This window comes from Macrosteles quadrilineatus, unplaced genomic scaffold, assembly GCF_028750875.1.
Source record: "Macrosteles quadrilineatus isolate MER2022 unplaced genomic scaffold, UCM_ALF_1.0 Scaffold_1__1_contigs__length_201487025, whole genome shotgun sequence".
Taxonomy (NCBI): Eukaryota; Metazoa; Arthropoda; class Insecta; order Hemiptera; family Cicadellidae; genus Macrosteles; species Macrosteles quadrilineatus.
The window spans coordinates 20051654-20073097 of NW_026542594.1; the positions used below are offsets into that span (position 1 = coordinate 20051654).

The 21444-nt window shown below is 35.1% G+C and overlaps 1 protein-coding gene across 3 annotated transcripts in view; it reads left to right on the top strand.

The window, feature by feature from the left end:
• Positions 1–21444, top strand: part of LOC129004775 (calcium release-activated calcium channel protein 1) — a 110713-nt gene that overhangs the window by 13495 nt on the left and 75774 nt on the right. For 2 of the 3 annotated variants that reach the window (XM_054433405.1, XM_054433415.1), the window contains exon 2: positions 2954–3097. In XM_054433405.1, the coding sequence (XP_054289380.1) occupies positions 2960–3097 (138 nt within the window). In that variant the 5' untranslated portion in view covers positions 2954–2959. Of the gene's footprint in view, positions 1–2953; positions 3098–21444 lie in introns of those variants that run through there. The other variant, XM_054433431.1, reaches the window with a different exon arrangement.

The following is a 21444-nucleotide window of genomic DNA, read 5'->3' on the forward strand; positions in this document are numbered from 1 at the left end:
ACTTTTAAAGAAATTCTCAAACTCACATTAAGAACAAAACAACACAACCAACATTAAAACAAAAATTATTGAAACTAAGAGAAGTGTTTGGAATGTGTTACCTTAACAAATCATAGGCCTATACGATGAAATAACAAAACATTATAAATAATTTCAGATTGATTTACTTTAAATTCTTCAAATATAACCTTTTTCAAAGTATTTAAAACAATAAATGATGGAACAGTCTTTCATTTCTAGTATAATTTAATTTAATTCTGAATAAACAAAAATATTCAATTCAAGGTTATCCTCTAGTTTTGCCATTCCATTTTTTACCACTTGATTTACGGCTCTCTGGGTCCGGAATGTGTCCAGCATAGCCTTAATTGTCTTTTCCATGTCACGGAGCCGGGTTTCAATGTTACTATCTGCGTCAAGATATTCCTGACGCAGAAGCATAATCTCCGAGCTTTCAGACCGCGACGTCGCTGTGAAGGTTTCCTTCAGCATCCCTACAACAGTTCCCGGCAATGCCAGTTCAACATCTACATCGCCAACATTTTCTGCACCGTTTCCAGCTCCACTCTCCAAAGGAGATCCTAACGGGGGGAACGTAGAGCACTTGAAAGGTGCAGGTGGCGGAGATGTCCTTACGTTTTTCGGTGGTGGCAACCTCTTAAGCTTGGAGCTTCGATCAAAGGGGTTCTGCTCCACTTCAGACGTTTCTATTTGCTCATTGGAGCTCCTATTCAATGATGTGTTTGTAGGGTTTTTATTCAAATTCATCGTGTTTTCTCCAGCGCATCGTGCGGCAAGGAGCGGCCCGGAATCAGTCAGGAACGGGTATACCCTCGGGGACAAAAAACCCCCTACCCCGGTTCCCGGGGGCCCGACCTCCGTTTGCCCAGCACCGGATACCTGACATGCCGGGGGTCGCCCGTCGCAATGCAGAGCCCGACCTCTGCATCCATGCCGCACTCCCTGACCAAGGACCGAAGTGGCTGGTTTCTCACGACCCACTGATAAAACCCATCGGCAGTGCAGAGCACACATCAACCCCTGCAACACAACAGGGGCACTCCCAGGGACTCCCAGTGAGTTCGTCGGTCACCCTTTTAGTCGCCTCTTACGACAAGCCCGAGAAGGCTGCGGTGCTATTCTAACCCGGTACCGCAAGGGGAAACTCCATTGCAATATTAGGCCTATATCAGTCTTTAAATAAGGAATTGTCCTGTCACGGTCGCCACTTATGTAGGAAATATACGTGAATGCTATTAAAATCGTCTTTTCCCTACTATTATTATAAACTACAAGAAATAAATATTTTGCTGATACAATACTGCAATTCTTTTAATAATCTGAATAAAAACTGTTTACATAATTCTCACAATGTACAAAACAACTGGTCCAAAACAAATAGGAAATTTAAAAAGATCAGCTGTCTGTAAAAAGGCAAAAGGCAAAATGGACCAACTACTGATACCAACAACAACGGTAATAGCTTATTCCCTAAATGGGAAATTCGCTAAAATAAAACTGTTTTAGACCATACATAGTGTATATTTCTCCATTTACCATAAGTTAGGATAGGTTTTATTTAACATCGATAAAACGGGAGTACCTATGTTTTATCAATGGTTTTGATAACAAAGTTAGGCTATGTTCATTAACTTATGTAAGTTAAAGTATGTAAGTTACTTTCTTACTCATAGCTACATACATACATACATGATACATGATCTCTCCGTCCATAGTCCTTTGCCTTAAGGAATTGGACAGGTCAGGGTTAAAACAAAGAATAACCAACCTTAATACTAGTTTTTGTCACCGTTAAGGTAAATGTCTATATCATGAAAACTTAACTCCACTAGATATTTTTTCAATTCTAATTTAAATTTTGTTAAGCTCTGAATTTCAAGTAATTTTTTCGGTAGGGCCTGGTACAATTTCATTCCCATGTAATCTGGTTTGTGTTCAAATTTTGTGAGTTTATGTTGGACTGCATGTGTGCCCTTTGTTCGGGTGTTGTAAGTGTGATTTGTAAAAGTTGGTTTAATGTTCTGTGATTTTATATAGCAAACTTATTCAAAGATAAAAAGTGAAGGGACTGTGAGAAAGCCAAGTTCTTTAAAAACATTTTTGCAGCTGGTCCGAGGCGGCATGCCCAAGATTGCTCTTACTGCCATGTTCTGCCAAACAAAGATCTGCTCAATATTCTTCTTCACAGCTCCCCATAGGATGATTGAATACAAAATGTGTTGTTCTATTAGGCCAAAATACACAAGTTTAGAGAGAGCCAGGTTTCCGAAGGTCCTTATTCTTCTAAGTACAAAGACCCCTCGAGCCAATGACCCCTCCAGTTTTTTTATTTGTGCATCCCAGCTCGATTTATCATCCAATCTCACTCCCAAAAAGTCGGCAGTTTTTGAAATTTGGATTTTATCCTCTCCAATTAATAGGTTCGGAGTCCTATTATTTTTTAAATTTTGTCTTTTCGCAGTTTGGATACACATGTATCCTGTTTTTTGTAAATTTAATTTGAGTTTGAATAAAAAAAGTCAGCCAGGTCATTTGCTCTTTGATTAGATTTTGCTTTCAACTTAAACATGACTTGTTTCTGATTGAATTTTATTTTCAATTATCGAGATCAAATCAACTAAAATTGTAGCCTAACTCTTATTTTTAAACATTAACTTGTAGCATTGACTTTATATCTACATCTGTAGATATAAAGTCAATGCTTGTAGGCTATGTGACCTTCGTTTCCAAATATGAATGAAATAAATTAGTATAAGTTAATGGATCCTTTCAAGACTGCGCTACGCTAACTTACCATTGCACACACAGGTCCCTCAGTAAAATAAAAACCAGGATAAATAAGTTAATACAAGATGAACTAACCTTACTTAAGTTTAACTGAAATATTCCCTTAAACTCAAAATTACAAGATAACTTAATTGTCTGCCTCCAGGTGTAAATGCGGTTGCCACGGTGTGACACGTCCATGTCATCGTGGTCCAACAGCACTGGTCATCACACAGTGGACCTATTCAACAACACTAACTATCCTCAGGGGCACGAGTTTCTTTGGTCTAAATTATTCAACCCTAAACGAGTAAGTACAACTAAACTTAGATAACCATTTTTTCAGTTGATTGCAATAAATTTCTGTATATTATAGTTTTTTAACCACTACCAGTTAAAAGTTCCATAAAGACATAATTTTAAATATTTTTATAATGTGAATACGGTTAACTGTTACCTACTCTATGAATAAAAAAAGTTCCTTGGCTAGTGGTTCTCTTTGTCTCAAGTAATCGACAAAATTGTTGCTCGTAAAATGTAAACAAAAAACAAGAAGAAGGTAGCTCTTAATGTTATTCTTATGGGACAAAATGAAAATGGTTTTTTTAGGATTTTATAATTATTACAGAACAGATTATCTCCAAAAAAACAATCCCACACAAGATATTAAGCTATAAATTCTTTGTGCAAAATATCAAGTTGATGTATAGTCATTGTCGAGAAATCGTTTCACAAAGAGATGCACTTCGTACCAGTATGAGAATTCACTTCATTCAATTTCTTAATCCATACTACTACTTCCTTCATCACTTCCTACGTCGCGGACCTGTTTCCTTCCCTTCCTATAGCATTTAAGGATTGCAGATACCTTAATCTAATCGTCATAAACACTTCCCACACTCCAGACTGCTCGTCTTTACTATTTCCTTCACCACTTCCTACGTCACGGACCTATTTCCCTCCCTTCCCATTGCATTTTAGGATTGCAGATACCTTAATCTAATCGTCATAAACAGTTCCCACACTCCAGACTGCTCGCATATACTATTTCCTTCACCACTTCCTGCGTCTCGGAGCTGTTTCAATCCATTCCCATTTCACTTTTAGGATTGCCGATACCGGATCTAAGTAGGCTATCTTAGATTTACTTATAACAGGCCGATGTATTTTGCAAAAACATGTCCTGTGAATGATATCATTATATTATTGTTGTGTTTGAATTTGCTATTACTACCTGTTCATTGATAAAATCAAAGATGCAGTACCGGTAAGTTACAACTGACATGTTACGGTATCCTATAGTCTAATAAGCGCGTGTACTTACAGTTAGAGGTGTGCGGATAGTGAAATTTCATTTCGGATCGGATTCGGATCGGATAGTTGAGGTTCGGTTCGGATCGGATCGGATATTGGGAGGTTCGGATTCGGATATTTTCGGATTCGGATAGTTCGGCGCGGTTAATAATAAGCTGCATATGTATTTTTAACCTATAAAACAATGTAAAGCTGTGTAAATAAACTTAAATGACGATTTTGAACTATAGAATTTCAAATTAGCCAAGTCCACAGTTTTCTCTCTCTTGAAAATCACAATTCACAACATTTATTTTCAAAAGTTGGTTGCTTGAATTAAGTATACTAGCAGCTGAAATCTTCACACAACACCTTAGCTCAGCAGGACTGATGTCAAACGTTTGGGCTTGTTTACTTGAGGTTATGTTTTATCTTGTTTCCTGGTTCTCACAAGCCAAGGAGTTCGATCTCAAGTTTATTTTCACAATGTATTTCCTTACGTTTTTGGAACGGATTATTGGCCTTAAGTGGCATTTTGCGGGTTTGCCAAGTTTAGAAAACATCACTAATGCACTAAGATGGGCTCTAGCTCACGATTTGATGTTGGGCAATTAAATTAGACTTTATAACTGTATAAAAGGTGTGTATCCCTGAATTTATAAATTGCATTCTCTACACTTATTCACTGCCAAACATAATTCAGTAGAACCTTGATGAACCGAGAATTACACTAGCCTACATAACTTCATTACCCCAAGTAAAATACCAAGATAATTTTTATAATTGTATTTGAATCGTATAATCTTAGTTTGTTAAAAATGGATTGTATGTTCAACAATAATTGCAGTCCATTATTGTTAAGCAGTATGGTCCCAAATTATTGTTTTTGATTTTGAAACATCACAGTTCATTAGACAAAATTATAGTTGAAGCAGCCCAATGTCAAGTCACGCTTGTGCAATAGTTTGTTTACAAGCTTTCTCCAAACCACGGGGGAGGGGAGGGTCTGATAAGCCGTCTATTGTTCACCCCCAAGAAGGTCCGACCCTCATTAGTGCCGCTCGGCTGCACTCAGTGGGGAACCCAATACCACAAATCAATCTTTTAAATTAATACAAATATTTGGTAATAATTGTTTTATTAATATTCACCTTGAAATTTCAATAAATTTGGTGTAAAATTTGACAAAAATCGGCCGTTTTGACCGATTATTAATACAGTACCAAATACCAATAAAGTAGTGCATTCATTGTTAATTAAATAATAGGTAAAAATTAACCGATTTTCGTCAAGTTTTACCCCACTGCTGTGCGCTATGTCACAAAAGCTGATAACGACATGGGTGATTAGTAACCATGGCAACTTGTTGAATGCGTGATGAAGGGAAACCCAAGAAGTAGAAGAACAAAGAGAAAGAATAACGACGTTGTTATCTTTATACCCTTTTTACAATTTCCGTTATTGTTATCTTTATGTAAGATTTTATGATTTTGTTTTATAGGTTTATAAAATAATTCTTTTTAACTACGGGAATATCAATTTATAATTTATCAACGTGCTTCTCTTCTGAAACAGCAATACCCGATGCATAATAAAGGTCAATGACCTAAAATATCACGATTGTGCAATATTGTATTTTGATGTTGAAATTAAAATCACGACAAAAGTTTGTATATATATCCATGGCCCCTATAGTTTAATCATTCAATATGTACACAATCAATGCTAAATAATCGTGGTTAGTTCTAACTTTATTTTTTATTATTCAAAGTTTGTACACAGTAAGACAATCCAAAGTCAAACCGGGCAATGAATACCCAAGAAACAACATATCTTGTCCTGTGATTGAAATACCACTCGCCGGCCAGTCCTTTAGGTTTAGGGAAGTAGTGCAAGTCTATATATATCTTCATGGTCTTACCCACCCCTTCCCCCTCCAGTCCTACTTGACTCACTACCCGCACTCCTTTCGAGGTCATTGCCCAACCCCTCCCACCCTTCTATTGTATTGCCTTTCTATTGTTTCTATTCTGACTTTTTTTCGGGAAACATTAAATCTATTGTTTACGTAACATCACAGTAGTAGGCTAGATTTTTCTACTTTGAAACAGTACTGTAAAAAAAACTATTACGCAGCGCCCCTAGTATCAGGAGCGAGACAAGCACGAGTTGACTTTCATTTGACCATGGTAGTTCTTTTCTGCTTTATGTCTGTTCGTTCCAGACGAATCTAATCGTAAAGCAAAACAGCCGATAACGACTAAACTAGTTATCAGTATTGCATCATACGGCTTCTTTGCCGTTTGCTGTTAGGTCGTTGGAAACGTATTGCTGTAATTTTGTCCTGGGAAACTAATGGTGGCTATGGCGATTTAGTTTTCTGTCCAAAACGTCAAAATATATTGTCTATCCGAAAAAGTCGGATAGTGTCGGAAATCGAATTTGGGCCCGGTTCGGATACGGATATCCGAACCAAACCGAATCCGACCCGATTTTTCGGATATCCGCACACCTCTACTTACAGTACAGTAAAACTTTTATTTTCGTCCAAGGATTTAAAATATTTTCATTAATTGTGGGGTATTTGGCCTTGAGAAATCGATTGGAGATGATCACAAGGTTGTGAAAAACCAAGTTTCCGTCCTACAGCCCTTGAAAGTGCCCATGTTAAGGTCAATACCTTTTTGTAGCTGCAGTTAATAAATACCCCCGCCGCAGCAAACCTGCAGACTAAGCCAATTTTCACTTGCCTGATTTGATTTTCAATTACAGTAAATCTATTTTAACAATAACATTAGGTATAACGAGTAGGCTACCTAGGTTTGCTGCTACAGGGAGGGTAATAAAGTTGGTTTTTTTTAGTAAAACATTAACCCTAGCAGTGGCCAATGTTAGAAGTGGGGAATGGCCAACCCATTTTGGCTATTTTGCAAACCTTTTTTTGAAAATTCATAAAAATTCAACCGTACAAGTAAACCTAGCCAACCTCATATTCATTTTGTTCAGAAATAGTAATATCATAATGATTTAGACAGTGTATTTTATCGGTAAAGTGAAAAAAATAAAAATAAAATTGTTTTTTTCTTTTGAAATTTCAAAAGCGGCCTCGGTATTTTTTTTTCTACGGATTTCTTATGGGAAATTCATTATATACATTTTGTAGACAATCTAATTCCCTACATAGAAATATATAACATGTTAGGAAAATAATTTTTTTTTTAAGTTTTTGGGGCGAAATATAATGACAAACGGAGAACCGAAAAAATTGAAAACCGTACAGTGTTAGTTTATGTTGTAAAAAGTTATATAATATATGTGTACAATACTAATAATGATATATACATGTTTGTAAAGCTAATGAAGTAAGGAATAAAAAAAAGTCATACAGTTTATGGTAAAAATAATTTTTTACCTATAAACATATGTATATAAAATAATGTTTTTATATTTTAGCGATTTCGCGAGAAAAAAAATTCACAGTATTTAGTATACAACTTTTGTACCAAATTTGTTTACTTCAAACCAACATAATAATCTTGTAGTGTATTCAATTACCTACATAAAAATGTATAAAATGTTAGAAATTTTTTTTTTTGTACGTAATAGGGACATAATAATATAATAACAACAAAACCGCAAATAAGTGTAAACTATACAGTGTTTGTTTGTGTTGTGAAACATGTAGGCTAATATATGTATAAACTAATGATGATATGTACATATTTGTAAAACTAATTAAATAAGGAATCCAAAAAAGTCATAAGTATGATGGTAAAAAGTAATTTTCACCTATGATTATGTATCAATTTGAGAACGTTTTGAATTTTTTGCGCATTTCGAGAAAATGGAGTGTACAGTATTTAGTATATAACTTTTTTACCAAATTCTTTACACCCAAACCAATATAAACATGTTGTAGTGTATTCAATTACCTTTATAAAAATGTATAAAACCTTGGGTAAATCATTATATAGCATATATAGCACGGCGAACTAAGATCCGTCTCGTACAACAATCTCTGAATGTCAGAATCGTCATTTTTGGACATGATGCTAAAAAAATATAGTATTTAGTATAGGCTATAACTTTTACGGAAAGTAAATAAAAGAAACGTCTTATAACACTTAAAACATATATTTACGCTTATACTGCTACTCACAAGACGGTAAATATACAAAACAGATGGTAAGTGGTGATCGATTTCGATTGGACACTCCAATCATCATCAGACCCAATAGGCGAATGTTTTTACCCCCAAACCAATATAAACATGTTGTAGTGTATTCATTTACCTTTATAAAAATGTATAACACCTTGAGTATATCATTATATAGCATATATAACACGTCGATTTAAGGTCCGTCTCGTACAACAATCTCTGAATGTCAGAATCGTCATTTTTGGACATGATGCTAACAAAATACAACCTTTTATGAACACTATTTCACACAATTCAGTAATATCTATGCATAATAAAATGCATGAAGATTACTGTTATACACACACACAAACTTCACTAACACTAACACTACGAACTAATAACGTATTTAGTAATAAATCGCGGATAACACGAGAGCGAACACTCACCGGCAACAACAAACAATGGCGAATACACAAGACAGCTGTTGCAGTAACGACTCACTTCCGTCGTCTTCATGTGAGCAGACTTAAATAACCCTGAGCGCAAGGAGCCACTCTCACAATCTATATTTCTTCCTCTTCAATATGACATATTATATGACTAGTAATAATAACTTACAATGTATGTAATTCGTATTTTCCATACCGTCACCTGACGACGGTTGGCCATTTGTTATAAATTTCGAAAACAGCTGTTTTCATAAAATCGTACCGGTTGTCAAATCAATATTTAGTTATAAATATCACTACCACAATGAAGATAAAATCAATGGCTATCCAGTGGTACCACCCGCAACATCCCAAGACGAAAATTACCCGAGCAGGGTAATGACAAACAAGCAGTGTTTTGCCAGTTCCCAAGTGTCGGCTGCAAAAGTCGTGCCGCGCCAAAAATTCATTTGATTTCTAATCGTCTTGACGTTGTTATATACCTGCTACAGGGTTTGTTTATGTAATAAAATGAAAGTTCAGAATGTGATCTTTCGAATGGTATATATATTATTCTTATCTGAGTTGATTATAAGTGTTTTTCTTACCGTTAAAAAAATTTCGGCCCATTCCGTCACCAGACGACGGTAGACATTTTAAGCATCAACGTCAAACCGTCACTAGACGACGGTTGGCCACTGCTAGGGTTAATGGCTTATTAATAACTTAAAAAACTAGATTTGCACTGTTGGATCAAAATATATTCATAAGCAAGCAAATTACAACAGTTTTCTTATCCTATATTCTAATATGAGCAATGTTTGCTTGTATGTATGTATGCTTGCTTGCAGAAATATCTCTAAAACGGATTAGTCCTATGGGTTGCTAAGTAACCATCTTGGCTGAATTAAATAACAAGGAAAAAGTAAACAAAAGACTTGTAAGTTGTCTATCCACAGTATACTAGCAAATTAAAAATACAGTACAAAAGGAAAAACTTCAGTTGTTACTATTGAGCAAAGATTATACTGAAGATTACTCGATACATTGTAGTCAAGGGTAGCAGTGTGGAGTGTGGGATCTGTTTATGACGATTAAAATACGGTTTTTGCAATCGTCAAATGCTATGAGAGGGGAAGGAAACAGGTCCGCGACGTAGGAAGTGATGAAGGAAGTAGTAAATGCGACCAGGAGTGTGGGAACTGTTAATGACGATTAGATTAAGGTATCTGCAATCGTCAAATGCTATGGGAAGGGAAGGAAACAGGTCCGCGACGTAGGAAGTGATGAAAGAAGTAGTTAATGCGACCAGTCCGGAGTGTGGGAACTGTTTATGACGATTAGATTAAGGTATCTGCAATCCAAAAATGTTATGAGGAGGGAGGAAAACAGGTCCGCGACGTAAGAAGTGGTGAAGGAAGTAGTCAAAGCGAGCTGTCCGGAGTGCGGGATATGTTTATGACGAATAGATTAAGATATATGCAATCTTAAAATGCTATGTGAAGGGAGGGAAACAAGTCCGTGACGTAGGAAGTGATGAAGGAAGTATTAAAGGCGAGCAGTCCGGAGTGTGGGAACTGTTTGTGACGATTAGATTAAGGTATCGGCAATCCTAAAAGTGAAATGGGAATGGATTGAAACAGCTCCGAGACGCAGGAAGTGGTGAAGGAAATAGTAAAGGCGACCAGTCTGGAGTGTGGGAACTGTTTATGACGATTAGATTAAGGTAACTGCAATCCTAAACTGCAATGGAAAGGGAGGGAAATAGGTCCGTGACGTAGGAAGTGGTGAAGGAAATAGTAAAGACAAGCAGTCTGGAGTGTGGGAAGTGTTTATGACGATTAGATTAAGGTATCTGCAATCCTTAAATGCTATAGGAAGGGAAGGAAACAGGTCCGCGACGTAGGAAGTGATGAAGGAAGTAGTAAAGGCGAGCAGTCCGTAGTGTGGGAACTGTTTATGACGATTATATTAAGGTATCTGCAATCCTAAAATGCAATGGGGAGGGAGGGAAATAGGTCCGCGACGTAGGAAGTGGTGAATGAAGTAGTAAAGGCAAGCGGTTTGGAGTGTGGGAACTGTTAATGACGATTAGATTAAGGTATTCGCAATCCTAAAATGCCGTGGGAAGGGTGGGAAACAGGTCCGTGACGTAGGAAGTGGTGAAGGAAGTAGTAAAGGTGAGCAGTCCGGAGTGTGGGGACTGGTTATGACGATTACATTAAGGTATCTGCAATCCTAAAATGCTATGGAAAAGGAGGAAAACAGGTCCGAGTCGTAGAAAGTGGTGAAGGAAGTAGTCAAGGTGAGCTATCCGGAGTGTGGGAACCGTTTATGTCGATTATATTAAGGTATATGCAATCCTAAAATGCTATGGGATGGGAGGGAAACAGGTCCGCGACTGGGGTGAAGGAAGTAGAAAAGGTGAGCAGTGTGGTGTGTGGGAACTGAAAATAGTTTGTAGCAGTTAGAATAATGTATCTGCAATACTGGAGTACTGAGTATCTGCAGTACTGAGAAGGCATGGAAACATGTCCACGACACAGGAAATGGTGAGAGAATTAGTAAAGGATAGCAGTGTGGAGTGTGGGGAATGGATTCATGTATATGCAATACTAAGACTGCTTTCAGAATAAACTAATGATCTTTCCCAAGCAATGCTCGGTCCCCAGGTACTTCTCCATAAGAATAACATGGGGATTTAAAATTTAGATTTCTCTGTAACCAATAGGTGTAATTGTACAAAAACAATTTAAATTACAAAAATATTTGTTTTTTTAACCTCTTCAAAATGGTTTAGAGAGAAATTGATAAACTATGTATTGTTGATAGTCAAAAACAAGGAAAACCAATTTTCACCCTATAAATCCCTTCATAAAACCCTGTTCTCATGGTCCGATTATGCTGGTTTGTACCAAATTTCATCGATATGGGATCATTTTTGCTTGAGTTATCGTGCTAACGGACACACACACGTACGGGTCTTTACCGAATACTCGCAATCACCAAATTGTGGCATCTTTCAAATTGCGGCCACCAGTGGATGAAGGAAGGTACCAAAACCTTGTGTACATCGATATTTCTAATGAACACTCCATTTTTAGGATTGCAGATACCTTAATCTAATCGTCATAAACAGTTCCCACACTCCAGACTGCTCGCCTTTACTATTTCCTTCACCACTTCCTGCGTCTCGGAGCTGTTTCCATCCATTTCCATTTCATTTTTAGGATTGCCGATACCTTAATCTAATCGTCACAAACAGTTCCCACACTCCGGACTGCTCGCCTTTAATACTTCCTTCATCACTTCCTACGTCACGGACTTGTTTCCCTCCCTTCACATAGCATTTTAGGATTGCATATATCTTAATCTAATCGTCATAAACATTTCCCACACTCCGGACAGCTCGCTATGACTACTTCCTTCACCACTTTCTACGTCGCGGACCTGTTTTCCTCCCTCCTCATAACATTTTTGGATTGCAGATACCTTAATCTAATCGTCATAAACAGTTCCCACACTCCGGACTGGTCGCATTAACTACTTCTTTCATCACTTCCTACGTCGCGGACCTGTTTCCTTCCCTTCCCATAACATTTGACGATTGCAGATACCTTAATCTAATCGTCATAAACAGTTCCCACACTCCGGACTGGTCGCATTTACTACTTCCTTCATCACTTCCTACATCGCGGACCTGTTTCCTTCCCTTCCCATAGCATTTGACGATTACAAAAACCGTATTTTAATCGTCATAAACAGATCCCACACTCCACGCTGCTACCCTTGACTACAATGTATCGAGTAATCTTCAGTATAATCTTTGCTCAATAGTAACAACTGATGTTTTTTTTCATTTGTACTGTATTTTTAATTTGCTAGTATACTGTGGATAGACAACTTACAAGTCTTTTGTTTCCTTTTTCCTTGTTATTTAATTCAGCCAAGATGGTTACTTTGCAACCCATAAGACTAATGTTAAAAAAATGTGACTTTCAGTTTTTTTTTCTATGTAATTAGATTTTTGTTGGCAGTTCTTACTGCAGTAAACTTGTTTTTAGGCCAGGAATAAACTATTTACAACATTTGAAGAAAATCGTTGGAGCCGTTTTCGAGATATTTCTGCAAGCAAGCATACATACAAGCAAACATTGCTCATATTAGAATATAGGATTAGTTTAATGATTTGTTTACATATTTTACCAAACCGGTATTATAATTGTACCGAACCAACAGTTTGACAATAGGATTTAGAGTCAATAAACTGAATAAAATGTCAGGAGGATTAAATCTAGATGAAGATTAAGTCGTAGATAATAATATAATATTGTATTACTATGTCGTTAATATCTTCAACTTGATTGCTAGGAAAAGTATAAAAAACTTGAAACTAAGATAAACAAATTTAAGTATCAACAAAAACATGTTTACTTTCAACCAGTGGCATGACTTGTTAACGTTTATGATCTTAATTGTACTATTTCTGTTCTTAATATTTGTGGATTTTCATTTGTTATTTTTGTGATCGTTATTATAACAGCCTTATTATGGTTACCATGGTACAAAGGGTGTTAATTTCGACACAGACACAGACATGATTATACAAAAATAAATTACAAGTACAAAATGAAATTACAAGTTCTACAAAATATTGAAATTAGGGAATTCATAACTTTTGATGATTTATAAATATAAATTTTAATTATAGAAACTCGTTGCCGCCAGAAGAAATATATTTTCGGTAACACCCACTTTTCATAATGTTTTTGGAATATTAAATACTATATTATTAGGCTAATAAGGATTATGAATTTTTGAGAAAATCTTAAGCCGCACACCTATCAACCGCAAACTTGAATGAAATGCCTTGATGAGCTCAGTAAAATATCAGTTTTCCAATAAACTCTCTTAACACAGGAACCTTAATTAAAGAATTATTTAAAACTAGTGGCTTGTAGGGACATAAGTCCCTATAAAGCGCTCAAATGTAAAACAAATTATCGTAAGAATTATACAATCTATACGTGTCAGAATAAATATCCCTGTTCAATATTTATCTTTAGTGTGAAAATGATTTTTGTTTGACTTTGTCTGCTTTTGTTGACCTTATTTTCAATAAATAATTTGAATCACTCCAGAGGTTTGGTTTAACTCTGCTAAAGGCAGCAAACCTATAATTGTTTGTGAATAAATACTGGTTTACAAAGGTAGCTTTGGTGTTTGGTCTTGTGGTTAATGGTGATAACAATTGGCTTCTCTGATTGACATTTTATAAATTGTTTTCGTCAAATATGAAAAGGCGAAAAAGGTGTGTTGAGAGAAGCTTAGTTCTTGGTCAAAACCGCTCAAGCATACAGAACCAGTTATTATTTCTAAGTTTAAACTCCTTTTGTAGAGATTTGACAAATTTAGTGTAAAGTAAAGGCATCCCATTTTGTTTCTGATTAACTTAAAAAATCTATAATTAGTGTAGATTTATGTGGTGGTATTCCTCCTAGAGGTTTCAGTTGCATTCCTGGATACTCTTCCATGCCTTGCAGGTCTTCCCCTAACCCTGTCTAGTTACTTCACTCATTATAAAAACAGAAAACAAAAAAATTAAACACAATTCATTTTGAAACATTATTTACCAACATTGACTTTCGGAATAAATGTAAACATTGCAAATAAATAAGTAACAGCTGATAGAATGCAGACGTTTTTCAGTCACCATGCATTTCTTATGGTGGATATTTTACGTTATATCTCGTTTTCTGGTAACTTTATGGAAATTCTGCTATTTTTCCCGAGTCCCTTTGGTCAAGACCTTTCATTCACGATCCCTCCCACTTTTCTGTGACTTACCAGACGTCCACAATTTTCTGGTAAAAATTTGGTCTTACAGAATTATATATATAGATGTAAAATATATATCAGCTTTTACATTGATCACTTGATTCTCATTATAGATGTTTGCATTTTGATAAATTTATTACTTTTGATTCTACCTCACAGTTTCGTGGCAATACACAAAAGGTTTTCTTTAAAAAAAGCAATAAGTACGACTGCGTTTTGTCCATGGTATATAATTAATTCATGGTAAAGTAAAAGTATGAGTAGGCCTAACTAATTTTTTACGGTAGATTGATAGACGCAAAGATTCTTACCCTGTGGCAAAACAATCGATGTATACATCGATGGGCGCAACACAAACAGAATACTATAGTTGATATAAGATTTTAAATCTATATAAATAAAATAACAGTTTCGTCCGTACATAGCGTAGAATGAGAATCATGAAGTTTTTGGTTATTTCTACATTTTATACCATAAGAAAGCCGAAACAAGTTTCATCTCAATTTCGGTCTGCTTGTTCGTCTGTCTGTCTGTCATTCAGTAGCGGCTAGCCCATAAGGACTCTCGGACGCCGCCCTCCCAACAATACAGAAATCAATATTTTTTGTATTTATGTAATAAAAAAATAATCTATCGTAAGTTAAATTAAATTACAATTACTTACGAGTACTTTAATCAATATGATAATAATATGAAATGAAATAGTTAAGTTTTAAATTTTGAATCCAGTAATGGCTATTTTGCGATAGTCGCTTTCATAATGTGGATTGCGGACGGCAGCCACCTCCGTCCCAAACTCAATGAATGTAGTCTTACGGTAGAAACACCTAACAGCGCTGAGGGTGCCATGACGTCATTCCAATGCTTTACAATAGGGACTCTGGGGCAGAGTCCAAAGCTGCGCGCGCATTCATAAATCAGGGCAGCCACCCTAAACTGGATAATTCTGCATCACACACGATTAGGATAGGAAGAACCATGTTGGCAGCGCTGGAGCCATCATCCACACTGTCACTACCATAAACATAAACTAACCTCACTTCTTTCCATGTCCATGACCACAGTTCAGTTAAAGTTTAGTGCCAAACGACCTGTTGTTTTGTGATAAATAGTGTTTAGTGATAGTTATAGTGATGGAGGTCTAAGTAAGGCAGCGGGAGTTTGTTGAAGATTGAAAGAGCTAAGTAGAAATTATTAATAGTTATACTTAATTGATTGAGTTAGTTAGTTGGCATTTTTGAGTCAATAAGTTACGTCTGTAGTTTTAGTATAGGCTAACCTAATTAACCCGAAAACTAAGTAAACTAACCATAGGTAAAGTGACTCGGACAATTTTAGTTATAGTTACTTATTCTTAGTCTTAATATTACGGGTAAATTTGCCGTGGGTTGTAGGCCTAAATAATAATGGACGGCGGCATTTCGTTGTCGTCGACGGCTAACGTCACTAAAAAACTAAGTTAGCCTGATTATCAATGAAGGGATCAAAAATATTGACCACAGAATTTCTTTGAAAAAATTAGTCTTACCCTCATGGTTGGTTTTCTATTCGTTATTGCCGTGGATGTTTATTTAAACATTCAATTATTGTCAGGCCTTACTGTTTGTTTATCTACTCCTTATTGCTGTGGATTTTTTAATATTAAATTATTTATTGTTATATTTTCAATACAGTGTAGACCCGTTTTATAAGGCCGTAGGCAGGGGAGGGGGTTAGAGGGTCAAACCCCTCCCCCAAAATTCCGAAATTGAGCAGTAAAAATTAAAACTAGGTTTAAAAAGTGCAAGTTAAATTATAAAATAGAAACCACAATAAAGGATTAATTGTTATGTTTTGAGTTTAGTTATGAATTTAGTTATGAATTAATCTATTCATATTTAATATAGGCCTATAGTTCTATTAGGATAATAAATCTGATCTAGGCCTATTAAATAAATTGGTAAAAACTATTTAAAAAATATACTACTCTACCGTACTCTACTTATGTCTACTTGCTCATGACAAACAACAGGTGAAATGGGAGTTTTTGGACTATTATTGGACACAGTTAAAGGTGTCAGTTAGGTGTTAAAAATGTCTTTAGAAAGTCACCAAACGGCTTTAAAAATGTAAAATTTTTTCAGGGACCCCCCTCTTCCGTCCTCGTACGGAAGTCGCTAACTCGGTCCCTCGGCGGAACTCGCTAACTCCCAATAAGAAGCCTTGCCAAATCCCATGGCCGTCCAATGGGAGCCAAGCACGAAGATTTTTGGCCAACGTTTCCGAAAGTGCAGTACCTATATCGTATCGGTACCATAATGTCGTATCCTACGAATAATTAGGAGTAAGAGCAACGTAGCCGATAAAATAAATATATTTAGTGAAGTATGTTTAATATTATTCTTATGGTTATTAGGGTTGAAAATGCATTATAGTCTTACCATAGACTAACCAAAACAAGTAAACTTTACATCCTATTGTAAACTTTGAAGTTCGTTTTTCGTGTCCAAGTGTGTTCATGTCCGGGGACACTGATCGCTAGTGTCGACGGAATTGTGTTTGTATTATTTTATAGTTAACTTCATTATTTGTTCTTTACTGTTTGGTTATATAACTAGGGTACATGTTATAAGTTGTGATTAAAACGTTTTATTTGGTTAAACGAGGTTTTAAATGACTGAAAACAAGAAACAATTGTAAACAAAACACGACCTCTAAAGACAGTGCACCGGACATAACTATCAATAAAACTGTCTTCAGCTGATCCTTAAGTATGAGAAATGTACTAATATAAGGGAGTATGTTTTATATATGTGGTTTTCTTACTTAAATAGTAGTTTATTGGGATGCAAAATGATAATACTGTACATTTAATTAGGATATTATACATGTTATAAAATATCTATTTTCGTAGTCCACCATTTGTTTCTTTTATTCGAATAAATACCATTTTGTTAACTTCTGCAATAAAATTATTAAGTTCGTATTTTATATACTGGGCTCGTATCCTTTAATCATAAATTGAATCATAAATCATGATAAAATTTACACGTTAAACGTCATTACAGAAATGCATTGTAGTGGTAATTTATTTTTAAATAGAGCTATTGAATTTAAATAAATATTGATCAATACATTATAAAGTGGTAGGCCTAATGTATTCATGGATTGCCTTAAAAATTTGTCTATGCATAAATACAAATGGCAAATTTCTATTATCGTAGGCTATTAGGCCTACTGTAGTGTACAACCTGTGTCATCCTCTTAATTTTGTTTAATTAATATTAATTTTACGTCTTTAAGTCCTAATGTCATGGATTGCATTAAAAATTTGTCTATGCATAAATACAAATTGCAAATTTCTATTATCATAGGCTATTAGGCCTACTGTAGTGTACAACTCGTGTCATCGTCTTAATTTTGTTTAATTAATATTAATTTTACGTCTTTCGTAGGCCTACTTTTTAAAAGTTTTGAGTTTTTATGGTTCTAAATGGACCCAGGTGTTCTTGTTTGTTACCATTTTTATGAATGGTGGCTATAGCTAAAACTACCTGATCTTATCTAAAAACAAAGCTATTGCCTATTGAGTAGCTCAGTACCGGGGAACGGGGAACCGAGCAATGGCTTGGTATACACTCTCGATTATAAAAATGATATGAAATGAAATGAAATGAATGAATAAAATGAAAAAGTGCTTTATTTACACAAAAATAAACTGCATAATACATATCAACTTATAACTAAACATAATCTTCTGCATAAGGAAAACAAAATTAAAATTAACTAAAAATAGCACATTACAGCAATGGTCATAAGACCGTCTGCCGGGTTGACAACATTTTCTTTTATACAACTAAACTATTTGTTATAAGCTATAATATTTATATTGTTTTGCTGCTAGACATTGAATTCTAAAACCAAATCCCACCTATACTTCCAAGCCTCTTTAAGAAAATTTGCCAGCGAACGCCAATCCTTACCATTAAGAAAATTTATAAACTCTGAGCGAGTTAAAACAGGTTTCAATAGCCATTTATTTCTAATTTATGTTAAAATTGGACAACGAGCAACAAAATGATAAGTGTTCTCATTCTCATTTAGATTACACAAAGAACATATAAAATTAGCGTCTGTCATCCAAGGTTTAAAATTTAAGGAAATAGTCTCTGTCCTTACTTTGAATACCCATCATCTAACAATATCAGGAACGTTATCTGATAGATATCCATTATCTCCAAGGTCAAGATTCAGTGAAGCATAAGTTGTGTGGTATCGTGAGGCCAATGCCGCCTGGACTAACCCCCGCCTGCTCTCCCCCCTTACTGCCTCTACTACTGATAACAGGTGTCGCTGGGTATCCTCAATTGAATTCACATCAAAGGATAATTCAATTCCATGTTTACTTCCAAGACCCTTCCAATCTCTGCTCCAATAAATATTTTCGCTGATTATTTTCTTTGCTAATTTATTTGGTAGACGGTTCGGCGGCAGTGACAGAGCATGTATGATGTAACGAGCATGCATGCTGAGTGTATAAATGTACTCTTTTTCTAGTCCAGTTTCGAGATACAATGCATAGTTGGGAGTATTTTTTGCCAATCCTAAAATTTTCTTTACAAAATAACAAAGAGTCCCATCTACATAATCACTTTCCCATAAACCCCATATTTGACACCCATAACAAAGAGTTGATCTGACAATTGAAAAATAAATAGTGAATTTTTTACTTAAAGGTACATTTTTGTTATTTAGAAATGTATTCCAAATACTGTTAATTGCTAATTTTGAAGAGCTGCACTTGTGTTTTAAATGCAAACCCCAGGATAGTTTAGAATTTAAGTTTATTCCCAAATATTTATAATCATTAACCACACTGATTCTTTCACCTCGAAAATACCATTTGTCATTTTTCCTCAGTTTCCCTCCTTTCCTAAAAACCATAATCTTTGACTTACTTAAATTCACAGTCAAGTTCCATTGTTGACAATATCTCTCAAGGTCATTTATCATTAACTGCAGACTGGTTCCCGTCGGAGCCATCAACACAATGTCGTCAGCATATAACAAAGCCTTATTTGAACATCTCCAAAAATGCAGCCTCCACTTAATGAATCTATAATGTCATTTACAAATAAGTTAAAACATAAAGGACTCAAAATATCTCCTTGTTGTAGACCGAGGCCTGTTTCAAAGTAGTCTGTTATTCCATCTTTACACAAGACAGCTGACGAAGTACCATTATATAAATCCATTAAAACACGTAACATATGTGTAGAAATACCAAGACATGATAACTTATAAAACAAAGCATTTCTATCTATTGTATCGAAAGCTGCAGTAAAATCTACAAAAAAAGTATATAATTTACCCTTTTTTTTACTGAGACACAATTTTGCAGCATTTGAAAGAATAAAAACATTACCGATTGTCGAATAGCCACTCCTGAAACCGGCTTGATATTCACACAGCTTATCATGATCTGTTATCCGAAGATTTAATCTGTTGTGCAGTAAACTTGTGTATAACTTTGCTACGCAATCTATAAATGATAAACCCCTATAATTTTGTGCAATGTTTTTATCACCTTTCTTAAACAGAGGATAGATAATTGATTGTTTAAAACTTTTCGGTACTTTATTAGTTTTGAAAATATTGTTATAAAAATTCAGCAACTTAACTAAAAATGACTCTGAACCGTTTTTAAAGAACTCGTAGGGTATTCCGTCAGCTCCTGGTGCCTTACCATTCTTTACTTTCAATAAAACTGTTTTTAATACGTTCAAATTAAATTCTTTATCTAGAAAGTCGTCTTGAATAAGAGGAAGCGCATAACAGACATTGGCTGACAGCAGGGGCGGGTTCAAGAGACTCTTATTGTGTTCTAACCATTCGTTTGGGCTGACTTGACCACCTGTATTAGGACTTTGAATCTTAAAACTATTTATAAGTTTCCATAAACATTTACTGTCTTTAGCCTGAGTCAAAGATAAATACATATTGTCAAAGTAAGCAGTTTTTTTTGCTTTAAGTAAATTTTTTAATGATCTGTTGGCCTCAATATATTCATTTTTTATCTCAATTTCATCGCTTTTTCTGTACTTTCTCAATAGTTTAAACACATTGTGCCTAGCTTTAGCGCACTGTAAGTCAAACCATGGCTGTTTCCTTGCAAACTTGAAAGAGTTATTTGTATTTGACTTTACTTGTTTAACATGAGCTGACTCTGTAATGCATTGAATGAGACTCTTAACATTTCTTTCCTCGTCTATGTCCAATTGCAAATTTAAAGCAGCATTGTGTATTCTTTCCTTAAAATTAAAATCATCAAAATTGGTCCACTTTAATCTTGGAAGTAAAGATAAAACTTGTCCCTCGACTAATTCTTTCCTTATCTTAAGAGTTAATTGTATTGGCAAGTGATCTGACCCAATGTACTCTATTATCTTAAAATCACTAACTATTTGTAAACAATGAATTGAAACAAGTGCTAAGTCTATCACTGACGCTCCCAATTTATTTATGAAAGTAAATTCACCCTTAGAACCACACTTTGTTCTCCCATTCAATACAAGTAATCCAAAATCATCACACATTTCTAAAATTTTTTTCCTATTTACATTTAAAACTGTATCTTTTGACTTTCGATCATAATTTAGGCATGCATTGGTCAGTATATTAGTACCTTCAGTAATGTTTTGCTCACTAGAAGTTCGACTGTTTAGATCTCCAATTACGATTAAATTTTTACCATTGTTACCATGGATTATTTCATACAAATTTTCAAAATCATTTTCCCAAGTGCTATAATTCAAATAAATTGGCAAAATAATAAATTCTCTATTATAGTTTTCTTCTAGTAACTTAAAAGCAGTTATATTTCTAAAATATTCAAACTTAATATTATTGAAGAATTTTGACTGTTTATTTATTCCTAAAACTATACCACCTGACTGTCTACCTAGTGTTGCATTTCTT